Raw genomic sequence first — 13,119 nt, forward strand, 5'->3', positions numbered from 1 at the left:
AGTTAGCTTTTACGGCTAATACCGTAGCATGGCGTTTTGTTACTACGCTAGAAAAAGAGTTGTTCAGTGTTCGCTCTTTCAATAACAATACAGCTTGGTCAATTTACAGGTATGTAAATGAAGTATTGTTGATGGTTTTTGAATGCATTTTAAAGTGATTTAGTGGTAGAATTGATTGCTCCCATTAGCTGTATTTCTAGCCACCTACAACAAGCCATTTTTATATGTTAGAAAGCAAAAAAAACCAACAACTTTTGTCTTCGTGTCTCTCATATTGATTGTGAAAAATAGGCAAAATTCCCAAAAAAGTGCAGTTCCCCTTTAAAACACCTCTTAACTTGGGATACTAGTATGCAAAACCTACTCTTCTTCCTTGTTGGTACCTGTTTTTGTGTATTTGTGATCCCCATCAGTCACGAAAATTTAAAATCAAGGCATGGTGGAGATATCTAGTTATGTCAACGGATATTTCCACTCATGGGTTAGTTTATGGGCCAAACTAAATCGGGATATGAGTTTCGCCCAGCCCTCGTGTGCTAGCACAGCTAAGGGATGTTCTCTGTGTTAATGTTCTCTGTGTTTGAGCGTTACAGAAGGCCTTTTGTGTACAAGTGTTTATATATATGAGAGCACATGTGTACCTTGTTTGAGTGTTAATAATGAAATTGTGATATTTAAGACATTTCATATTGCTCCTAAATTTTTTCTGTGCTACAAAAAATGTTAGTTAGTAGCATCCCTGCTACTAGTGAAAAAACTAAGCGTACAGCCCTGAGAGGGCTATCATAGAGAAGGGCTTTGATATTGGGTTGTTTATGTTACAGAAGAGTGTGGGGCTGGCTACCCATTGATACCATTTCCATGATCACTAGTGGTAATGGTGTGGCTATGTATGTGTGTAGTGTGCATATGTATGTATATATCTATAATTTATGTATATACAAGTTCATTAAGTTTGTACATTGAGTGAACAGGTAGTTCTAGCTCAAAGTAATTTATGATTTAAAGAAAAGGGGTGGGATTAAATAAGTGTAAACTTCTTCTCACTCCTTTTCAAATATGTAAAAAAAAAAAAAGAAAAGAAAAAGAAAGTCCAATGCTCATTTGTTTTTGTTTTTTGTTTTCCATTGTTTTCATTTTGTTATGTCTGTTAAGGCTATAGCACTGTATTGGATCAAGCAAGCTCTTGTTTTTATGCATATTTAAAATAAAAATATATCAATCAATCAATCAATCAATCAAACATGTTGAAAAAACATATTTAGAAGGGCCTAAACAGTTTTTTTATGCTCTAGCTCTGTAAATATTTAATTCATTCATTGCGATCATGTCAGGGACCAATTAACAGCGATAAACGAGGGACAACTGTACATCCATTGATTACAACATGAGCAGTAAAAATGTCTTGTCACCTGACAATGCACATTAGGATTGCGACCCCCCTGTGTGTGTTCTGGACGGTAGTACCAAAACAAACTCATCATCAACTCTCCTGGAACAAAAACAACAAAAACATGTTCCTGAGACATCCTACATGAAATGTTTCCAGTATGTCTCCTACCTGTCTCAGGCTCCTCCCACAGAGCTGAGATCTTAGCCACATAAGGCAGGGACTTTTTCCTTGGTCCAGATTTCAGCAGGACAGTGTCCCTGACCCGAATCAGCTCTCTGTCCCTCTGGACTCCTTGAAAGCACTTCCTCGGCACCAGAGTGTCCTCTCCCTGGGGCACACATGCAGCAGGAAACTACTGAGTGGACTAGCAAAGAGACTGATGTACTGTGAGCTATCCTCCAGAAAGCTACTGCAGCAGCATGACTTTGTCTACCTACCAGACAGAAAACGTCATTTTCAAAGGGGAGGCCGACTGGTCGCCAGCCGTTGGTACTCTTTTGGCGGCAGTTCTTTGGCTGCTTGGCAACCGCTTGTCGTCTGGCGCCGGCAGAACCGAGCTTCTGTTTCTTTTCCTTTTGGAGTGGGAACACAACCGGGCTGATGCCGCCGCTGCTGCGTGCGCCGGACCTGGACCCGCTGGGCGGCTTGGCACTCTGCGGACACTCCCTGGCCACATTCAGGGGGGGCTGCTGCGGTTGGCTCGGGTCGGACAACGGAGTCTGAACCGGGGGCACTGATTGGCCGGCTGGGGGCACAGTGGGAATGGGGCAGCCAGTGCGGATTCTTGGGCTGGGACAGATGGGGATGGAGGACAGGCTGTGATGGTCATTGAGGGTTGATGAGTAGGCATCTGTGTAAGTAACAGAGAAGGCAGTGAAACAGTGAAGCGCACAGAGGACACTGTGTTCAGTACATCTGCATGATCCAATACAAGAACTGTATGAAACATTTTGTCAGACTGTCAGGAGCTTCTATTATTTTGTTCTTTCACTAAGGTTTGACATTCCTAAACATTTGACTTGTTTTATGAAAAAAAAAAACAAAGCAAGATAATATTTCACTCCAGTCCTGTAGATAGCAGTAATGAAGTGAAGTGAATTACATTTATATAGCGCTTTTCTCTAGTAACTCAAAGCACTTTTACATAGTGAAACCCAATATCTAAGTTACATTTAAACCAGTGTGGGTGGCACTGGGAGCAGGTGGGTAAAGTGTCTTGCCCAAGGACACAACGACAGTGACTAGGATGGCGGAAGCGGGGATCGAACCTGGAACCCTCAAGTCGCTGGCACGGCCACTCTACCAACCGAGCTATAACGCCCCCATAACGAGTTAATACAAACTGACACACGAAGCAAGCTTTTTTTCACCACAGCTCCATCTGCTGAATCGTGTGGGTCACTGCGTTGCTTGGCTTCAATGATCGTGGACTGTAATGACAAAAACCTAACGAACGACAAACCAAATCAAAATTAAATTACGTGTGCAAACCAACAAACTTCTCGCCTTGCGTAGGCTTGTGATAAAGAAATGCAACAAAAATCTAAAAATACGTGCAGTAGATATGTTTCAACACCCCCATAAATGGCCAAAAATATGAATAATAGACACACAGATAAAAGCAAACAATGCCTCGTAACAGGGCATTATGTAATAATGTAATACCATCCATCCATCCATCCATTTTCTACCGCTTATTCCCTTTTGGGGTCGCGGGGGGCGCTGGAGCCTATCTCAGCTACAATCGGGCGGAAGGCGGGGTACACCCTGGACAAGTCGCCACCTCATCGCATAATGTAATACGTTTTTAATAAAATGTAACAACTTGATGTAATAAACCATGAAATTCAATGCCTGTGAGCAACACAAAACGTGTAATCTTCATTAGAATTTAATTTTAAGAATCTAGTAGAATGTTTAATTGGTTGATTGGTGGTGTTGCGCTGATAGTTTTTGTAATCAAGGCATCAAATTCGATGGGTGATTATTCCTTTTTTTTCTCTTTCTATCCCCTCCTGCTCCAGTCCGGCTGCGCCAAATAATAATATAAATCAATTTAATAAAGTCAAATACCAAATAAGGCAACAAGAGAAGAATCCCACACTTCCCCTTTGTAAAGTAAATCTGTATAAAAAATAAGGCCATCTACATCAACAATATGATGCCCCGTATTTGGGCTTTGTACCGAGGATGTCGTTGTGGCTTGTGCAGCCCTTTGAGACACTTGTGATTTAGGGCTATATAAATAAAGATTGATTGATTGATTGATTGATTGATTTTCCTGAGTAGCTGGACAGGACAAAAACCCCCGAAAAAAACAAAAAACAAAAAAAAAACAATGCACCAAATTGTTACATTTTATTCAACAAAAAAGTGCAGTACCCCCATCTTTAATAACTTTTGCAGTACGTTGCAAGTTATTGCAAAATGCATCAAAGTTTATTACAAATTGCGTTCATGAAATTTATAACAAAATGCGGCAGATTATTACTAAATTTGGTGTTATTACGATACATAATGAGGTGAAAATGTATTACATTATTACATAATGCTTTGTTAAGTGCCTATTTTTGATACTCTAAACCAGTGTGTCTTAACCATAGGGTCCCATTGTCTAAAGCAGTGTTTCTCAACCATAGGGCCATTGATGGGCTGCAAGTGCCCCAGACAGGCCTTTCAAAAAACATCTGTTTCTCAGCTGTGGTACGTATGGGCCACGGCGGTACTCAGTTGTAATACACTTTTCCACCACTTGTGGCAGTAATGACAATATCAAACAAACAGAAGAAGTTCGAAGCTAAAGCCATAGAGAAGTTTCTTAAGCGCAAAAATTATGACTAGAGTGGTGAAACTGTATTTTCATCTGCAATTAAATTGTATTTAAAATGTATTTCAGAAACATATATTATCATTTATTATTAATTTAGTTAGAAGGAATTTATTTTGCACTGCATAAATATATGCAAATGTATTTTTCATCAGTTTTTATGAGTACCTTTTTTTCAGTATATTTGAGTAGTATTAATTTTTTTTAGTCAGTCTGACCAAAGCCTTGATAATAATCTTTGTGTTTAACACATTATTTCATATAATTTGATAAAGTTTATCCTGTTAAACTGTACAGTAAGTAAGTAGGTTAGATATATTTATTGAATACAGTTAAAATAAAGATTAATATTACTAATTTAGTGTTAATATTTGAGTGAATGTTGCAAACAACTGTTAAAAGCGCAATGTGGCTGACAGGCGATTGATGACTGTAAAATGCCTTTCACAGTTATTAAATACATTTGAAATTCAGTTTTAAACATTATGAAAAATTACAAGCATATTATGCAGTATTGTAAAAAAACGTGCAGTTACACAACATCACGTCTTGTCAAAGTATCCACTAGCTGGAAAATGTTGAGGAAATAGACTTTTTTTCCCTGCAGATAGCGCCTTCAAACCACTTCTATTTAGGTTACTGTACCATGAAAAAGACATAATTATCTACAATACAAAGCACATAAGAGAAATCTGTGACGATATGGGGATGCAAATGCCAAACCATAAGTAGGTGGGCATATGCTGTAATAAATTTAGATAATGTACAACATATATATTTAAGTATTAGAGGTGGAAATCTTTGGGCACCTCACGATTTGATTCCAATTCTTGGGGTTGACGATTCAATTCTTGATTCAACACAAGTCTTATTAATATCCCAGAACCTTCGAATTGTGAGGCAGATACACTAACCCCTTTTACCGCCGTGCTGCCCAATATCAATAATAGTTTGTTTTAATCCAAAAATTGATTCTTAAAAAAAACAATTTGCAGAAAAATTATTATTTCTTCTCTTTTAAACCGATTCTCGAAAATCAATTTAGAATTGGAATGAATAAAAAATTTTAACACCTCTAGTAAGTATATTGTATACATTTTTATAGGATAGGATAGCCTTTTATTCATCTCATAATGGGAAAATTACGTTGTTGCAGTACAGCTTTATACATACATTAACAGAAGTAAAGTGTAATGTAAAACAAAAATGTTTTACTAAATACTACATATTGTTCATTAATACTGTATGTATGGATATATTTGGAAAAAAATACAACAAAAATACTAACATCCGTATTGCACACCACACAAAAAAACAAAAAAAACTTAAGTGCATTGTAAAGTCCTTTTTGCACTGTGGATGTAACAGTCGAATGCTGAAGGAGCCACTCAGGACCTCCACAGTGTTGTGCATGGGGTGAGAGGAATTGGACATATTGGATGTCAACTTAGTCAGCATTCTTCTGTCAGCCACCTCCTCAATAATGTCTAGTGGGCAGCCTAGGATGGAGTCAGCTCTCTTAATCAGTTTATTGAGTGTTCCTGTTTCTTATATAATCCAAATCAATATTTAAATATAAAAATACTGTATTAGATAGAATAACAAACATGTTGACAAATTACTTGTTGTATTGTTATGCTTAGCAGGTGGCCTAAATGTGATGACCCATGATTACATACATACTGTAATATTCACTGCAGGCAAAAACAATTAGACATCCCCATAAAACTGAAGCACATGCTTTCCTATTGATAGCTAACAGCATGCTCCAGTCATTCATTGGGAATCAATGTCCTTGCACACTGAGCCACAAAGCTTTTAAGATGGGCGCCATTTTTTTTTTAAACATTCATTTGGCACTTTTCCCATCAGCTACGTTCAATAGACCATTTCAGCACCTTTATATGTAAGGATGTGAAGCTGAAATGTTTGCTATTGAGATAATTCAGAGGTTAACAAGTGGCTTCTTCCTGTAATCTGACACGAATACACGGGTGAAAATAGGTCGCAGTGTGTACATCACATAGCAAGTGCGTTTTAACGCGTAGCAGGTGTTGGATTCATGCGTGCACACAGTGCACTTAGTTTGTACAGTATAGTCTGACACTATCAGTTTACTTGTCATCACACAAGCTTTTTTTTATTTAGAAATTGTTGACTTCTACTTAAATGCAAACTTGCTCTTTTTTCGCCTTCAGTCTAACTGACAGCGCTACTTAGGCATTTAGATTAGAGAGAAACTGTGCCTAACAGCAAGTGTTAAAAACGTGCTTAACTTAACTCCGGCTGTAATCCTCTTGTCTTAATTACGTGATGAGTTTCTGCACAGTGCATATTTGTACAAAGCAAACAAAATGTTTCGCCAGTTGTGTGTAGTGAGGCTATTACAGGACCGAGCGCATACACACACAACGCTTCTAGTTTGCATGACTGTTAAATACAAACGCCCAAACAATCAGCAAAATAGACACAATGTGGACAAGGATAAGAAGCATAGCTGCAGAATAACTGTAGAAGTTGTTTAAACATTTGCAGAGCTGTTACATAGTCAGCATTGTAGAGGATTAATTCTAATGCAGTAGATTGTTCCTTAGGAGTGTTTTTTTTTTAAAGGCAATAACTTTAAATTGGTTTAATGGTGCAACACAATGTAACCCAAGATGTGCAACAAAAAGCAGGACCATATGTCATTTTTACTGCTACAGTCTGAAAGGATTCCTCAAATTCAATAGCTAGGGTCATATTACTTTATCTGTATCTTTAAAAAAACAACTAGCAAAGCATTTCCTTTAAATGTGGCCAATATGACTTCTATGACCTCTCTGTTATGAGGAACATTATGGCAGTAGTTCCTAATCTTTTGTATGTCCACTTTTAGATTTATTTATGTGCTTACTCCTCCTATAAAAGCAATACAGTGGAACCTACAATATTATGCTTTTTATTGTTTCAACAACAGTTCACTTTAAACATCATGCATGATGTCATGTGAGATTCAGTGAGCAGCTTTATTACTACTAGTAGTAGTGTATTCCGTTTTAAGGGTTGTACCAATCTGATACCGATAACAGATAACGGTCCGAATCAGATTATATGGGCTTGCACCTAAAATTTACGACAGAAGATCCAATACAAGCAGTCCTCATGCGCATTTACTTGTGCAAAGCGGTACAGCCAGTTAACATCTAAATGTCCTGTAGAAAGCACACAAAGTTGGGCTTTTCTTGTGTTGTAGTCCATCCATTTACATAAGGTAAACCCGGTAGGCTATTGGCTACTTGGAGATAGCAGCTACACAACAGCTCAGCACACAAGCTGACATATGCAAATAAGTAGGAGTGTACCGATTAATCAATACATTGATTTATGGATTCACACTTCTTAGAGTCAACATCAATCTCTGCTCAACACATTTTCTTTCTGGGAAGATAGGTATCGATTCAACATCGTTAAAAATGAAATCCATCCATCCATCCATCCATTTTCTATCGCTTATTCCCTTCGAAATCGATCGATTTTATTGGTACTAAAAAAACTAAACATTGCATTTAAGAATGTCAGACTTTATATGAAGTTTAACAATTTTAATGGTAAGGACTTTAAGTTATTCAAGTCTGTCTGCCCGTCTGTGGCGTCATCTCTATCAGTCTGCAAAACAAGAATGGCAGATAGCTGTGGTGACTGAGAAAAGTCGCAACAATTGCAAATGCAACAAGACAATATCATAAATTACAACACAACAACTTTCAGGTACAGCACGATGACAAAAGCCACAACAAATACAAACGCTAGAACGTAATAATATAAAGCCGCAACACAATTTTAAATCACAAAAGGATGCAACAGACACGGCGGAAGTGACAGCGACGGACCAACTTCTTGAATATTGTAAATTAGTATTACTGAAAAACACATTATTTATGACTGAAATTCCCAATAACTGAAATTCCCCAAAAAGTGCAGTTACCCTTTAACATGCACGTAAAATTCCCATATTTTACAGGCGCGTCAGGTATGGCAAAAAATTATGTATTTTGGAAATTCCCAAAATAAAATTTTAAAATTGTCTCTCTCGCGCCACAATTAAAATAAATTAAAAAAATTAGCACCTTCTACCGGTTCAATGTATCAACACAAAAATTGCAGGGGACGTCTATCATGACGAGACACACATAAAAGTCTTAGGAACCCATACCTGAAAATGAACAGAAATTCAACCATCTCAGTTTTTGTCTTCCATTGTTTGGCGATAAAAAGGGGTCATATTTTAACGAACTCCTCCTACGGACTTTGGCAAAATAAGCTTGCAGTTAACATTACAGATAATACACATAGAGGTGATGATAAATTGCAAATACATTTTGCCTATGCCATAAGATGTGACCGTGGCATGGCGCCAAACATTGCTGCAAAGATTCGCCACAAAACACGAAACGTTAATAACTGGACTCCGCAAATTCAGATCTTGATCTTATTTGGTAGAAGTGATGACTATCACACCCTGAAATGCCCAATAGATTTGGGGTCGGGGGGGTGTATATTGTAGCGTCCCGGAAGAGTTAGTGTTGCAAGGGGTTCTGGGTATTTGTTCTGTTGTGTTAATGTTGTGTTACGGTGCGGATGTTCTCCCGAAATGTGTTTGTCATTCTTGTTTGGTGTGGGTTCACAGTGTGGCGCATATTTGTAACAGTGTTAAAGTTGTTTATACGGCCACCCTCAGTGTGACCTGTATGGCTGTTGACCAAGTATGCATTGCATTCACTTGTGTGTGTGTGAAAAGCCGTAAATATTATGTGATTGGGCCGGCACACAAAGGCAGTGCCTTTAAGGTTTATTGGCGCTCTGCACTTCTTCCTACGTCCGTGTACACAGTGGTGCTTTAAAAAGTCATACATTTTACTTTTAGAAACCGATACCGATAATTTTGAAACCGATACCGATATTTTCCGAGATTACATTTTAAAGCATTTATCGGCCGTCCGATATCATCGGACATCTCTGAATAAAATATAACAAAATGCTGTGTCACATGAATGGTTTTGGAAGTAATACCTTTGTGCATACCTGCCAACTTTTGAAATCAGAAAAACCTAGTAGCCAGGGTCCGCAAAATGATTATTAGCATTCAGACAGGTTAAAATGTTGCTAAAACCATCACTTTTCTATCAGTCACAGTGACTTTTCAAAACAAAAATATTACAGCAAAAATCATATGGGTTGATTGACATGTTTATTCTGTAAACTAACTTCAATAGTTTGAAATTATTTTGACAGTTAATGCCAGTTATCCTGTCAACCTTTCACAAGACTTCAATTTGTTAATTGAAAGTATAAACAGTATAAACACTTTTTACAGTAAACAAATGGTAAAACAGTACTAAACAATTCCATAAAAAAAAAAATTGGTGTCATTATTAACTTTCTGTCCAAGCTTGTATAATCTACTGCCTTGTTCAATTGTAAAAAATAGTCTGTGCCTAAAATTCACATTTCTATCCCAATTATCATACTGTAAACATGGTAAGCCAACTTCATTAAAATTAATAGTCCTGTCAATAGCATGGAATTACAATTCAAATGTAGTTTTTTTGTAAGCCTTTCAAAGGAATTCAAAATATGAAAAATTAATGAAAATTAATTTAAGCCATCAGACACTTGAAAAGTGGCACATCACATCTCTAATGTAATCATTTTAACTTTTCAACAGAAATAGCACTGCAAAAATATTAAGGACATACTTCTGTATTTTGGTAGTTATGCTGTCAACATTTAACAAGATTTCTTCAACTTGGACTTGAAAGCATAAATAGTACAAACACTTTTAACAGTATAACAGTACTAAACAATTCCAATAGATAACATTGGTGTCATTACCTTTTTGTGGCTAAAATCCAAATTTATTCTATCAGATTGATCATACTGCAAAAATGATATGGTAACTTTATGATAAGTATACTTCATTAAAATGTAATTCAATAGCATCATTAGCATGGAACTACAATTCAATTGCAGTTTTCTGTAAGCCTTTCAAAAGAATTGAAGAAGAATTAATGAAAATGAATTTTAGCCTCCGTAAATAAAACTTCGGCATTTATCACATCCAAAGAATCTGTTTGGGCGACGAAAAACGTTGAAAGTTTTCCACTTGTATCGCTAGCAACGGCATTAGACTTGTGTTTTTTTGTCCCAACGTGGTCTTTTACATCGCTAATTCCTCCGTGTCCGATCGAAAAATCTTGTCTGCACAAGATGCAATTCGCGTAGTTTTCACCCTTTTTGGAACGGATAATTATTCCCAGATAGGCTTTTGAATATTCTTCACGGAATGACTGCAGTTTTCTTTTCGGTTTAAGACTCGTTTGCGATTTTTCTCCGGCTGATTCCATGATCGTTCGCTCGTTTGGAAACAATGGCAACTGGTGCCTCGTGCTTGGCAGCGGTGCTATAAATAGCCTCGCGCATGGCATTTGGAATGGCTCGATAGGAAGTTACGGGAAGCAGTGTCGATTGTCATTGTTGTTACGCGATTTCGTGAATAAAACTTAAAAAAAATAATTTTTTTTTAATTAATGAAAAACCGTATTTTTTATCACTGCAACCGTAACCCGGAATAGGTTGATGAAAACCGTACTAATTACGGGAAAACCGGAGTAGTTGGCAGGTATTTTTGTGGCATGAAAAAAACACAAGTAATGTAAAAAAATATGATGTTTACTTTTTGATATCCGTATAAAACTCAGAGTACTTTGGCTAATGAAGATGAAGTCTAATTATCAAGCTTTGTTCTTCTCCAACGCCTCCTTGTGGTTAAGTGCAACAGTTTGGCCAACAAAAATAAAGAGGAGTGACACCTCTCATGTAGAATACATAATCTTCACAGTATGCGTTCAATTCGATGAGATGATAAAACATTTCAGCTACTATTGATGTTATTTGAACACTGATACAGTTTGCAGTTAAATAAAGGAGGAGTGAGCATACCAGTAAACAAACTAAAGACTTTATAAACAAGTTATGGCAACGTTCACGACACATCACCTCATTAACTCTCAGTCACAGCAGCTGATAGACGCTCTATTGAGAAAATAAAAGCAACACCAAAAAGTTTTCTCGCTGTATACTTTTAGTGTGGGGACAAGTGTGTCTGTCTCCAATATTGTCCACACCTGTCTCCATCCAAACACAGCAGTGCGCTCTTAAACGCACAGCGGGAAGCTCGGTAACATGACGTTAAACCAAGCTAAACGACGCTATTGCGCATGCGCCTGACTTGGTGTTGCCTAAAATGTATTAATAAATGACGGATTTTCGGTAATTAAAAAATTAGACGGTATTACTAACCGTCGGGAATTTTTTCACAAATTATCATTATACCGTTTATCGTTACATCACTTGTCCATTAACAAGTAAAAATTCAAGGGCGGTCACGGCATGTTCTTGCCGTCGAGGTTGGTCAATTTTTTAGGGCCTTACGGCAAGTGACAAGGGCGGTTGCGGCAGTTGCCGTGGATACACACGGTGGTTAAACTCGAGCCCTGCTAGTGCCGAAAACTGCCACACGCCATCACCATTTCTGCACTTCAGGTGATCAGAGATGGACAGACATTATTTTCAAATGCATGGCGCCAAACTTTGATCTGATAGTTCGCTACAAAACGTTATTAACTCGGTTTCACAAGTTCAGATGTTGATCCTAATTGCTACAAATTATGTTGACAGTCTGAAGTTGTGTTTTTTTGTTTTGTTTTGTTTTATTTCATTTCATTAGGGCTCGAGTAGCGGAACAAGCCCCGCAGGGGTAATGCAGAGCACTGCAAGGGCCCAAACTTCCTTAAACATGTTCCAATCTTCCTGAAATGTTTGATGGTTGGTCAGGGTGTTGGGTGGTACTTAACTGCATGACAACTGCGGCACCATTATTGGCTCTTTGTGGTGAAAAACTAACACTACTAACTTCCATACACACGCTCCGATCTTCCTGAAATGTTTGATGATGAGTCGGGATGTTAGGTGGGACGCAACTGCATGACTACTTAGCCGCTATTATTGCCCCCTTGTTGTGAAAAACTATAACCGTAATAAATTCTTAACACACGTTTCGATCTTCCTGAAATTTTTTGTCGTGGGTTGCAGTATTGCGTGGGATGCAACTACATTACTAAATTGTTGCCAATATTGCCACCTTGTGGTGGAAAAATATTACAGTCATAACTTCTTTACACATGCTCCAATCTTACTGAAATGCTGATGGGTCGGGATGTTGGGTGGGACGTAACTGCATGACTACTGCTGCGCTATTGTCTCCTCCTTCTGGTGGAAAATTATAATCATAACTTCCTTACACATGCTTTGATATTCACACATTTTTGATGGTGAATCACAGTATTGGATGCAATGCGGTGGCATCATTGTAGTGGTGCCAATATCGCCCCCTTGTGGTATAAAAATACAATACAACAGTCATAACTTCTTTACAAATCCTCCGATCTTCTTGAAATATTTGGTGGTGGGTCAGGGCATCGGAAAAGTCATAATTGCAAGCGTCATGTTCGCCTGCCGGCTCGCGTGAACCCCACAGTGCAAAGGGGACGAGGGCCCATTAAATGCTGCTCGCCGCTTTAATTCATTTTTTATTTGTATTATTTCTGTCAAAAAAAGTAGCAGCTAAATCTACTGTTCCCCTTTATTTTTGATATCAGTATCGTATTGTTTTATGTTGAAAAACAAAGTAGCAAATGTAGTAAATATACTGTTAAAATGTTGGTTACTCTACTTTTATTGAACATTTCTTCAATATCAAAAACATAATAGCAGGAAGTGTGTTTTCTTGTTACTTCAACTTAGAGTGTTGGTTGCACTTTATTTAAATAAGATGTGAATGCATTGCTCCTCTCTGAGC

General features: G+C 37.7%; 1 protein-coding gene across 3 annotated transcripts in view; it reads right to left on the bottom strand.

The window, feature by feature from the left end:
• The window catches only part of bahd1 (bromo adjacent homology domain containing 1), a 145,604-nt gene that overhangs the window by 7,752 nt on the left and 124,733 nt on the right, over window positions 1-13,119 (bottom strand). For all 3 annotated transcript variants that reach the window (XM_061968375.1, XM_061968377.1, XM_061968378.1), the window contains exons 3-5: window positions 1,831-2,243; window positions 1,562-1,721; window positions 1,413-1,492 (exon numbers count right to left, since the gene is read on the bottom strand). In XM_061968375.1, the coding sequence (XP_061824359.1) occupies window positions 1,413-1,492; window positions 1,562-1,721; window positions 1,831-2,243 (653 nt within the window). The remainder of the gene's footprint in view (window positions 1-1,412; window positions 1,493-1,561; window positions 1,722-1,830; window positions 2,244-13,119) is intronic.

Source organism: Nerophis lumbriciformis, linkage group LG08 (genome assembly GCF_033978685.3).
Source record: "Nerophis lumbriciformis linkage group LG08, RoL_Nlum_v2.1, whole genome shotgun sequence".
Lineage (NCBI taxonomy): Eukaryota > Metazoa > Chordata > Actinopteri > Syngnathiformes > Syngnathidae > Nerophis > Nerophis lumbriciformis.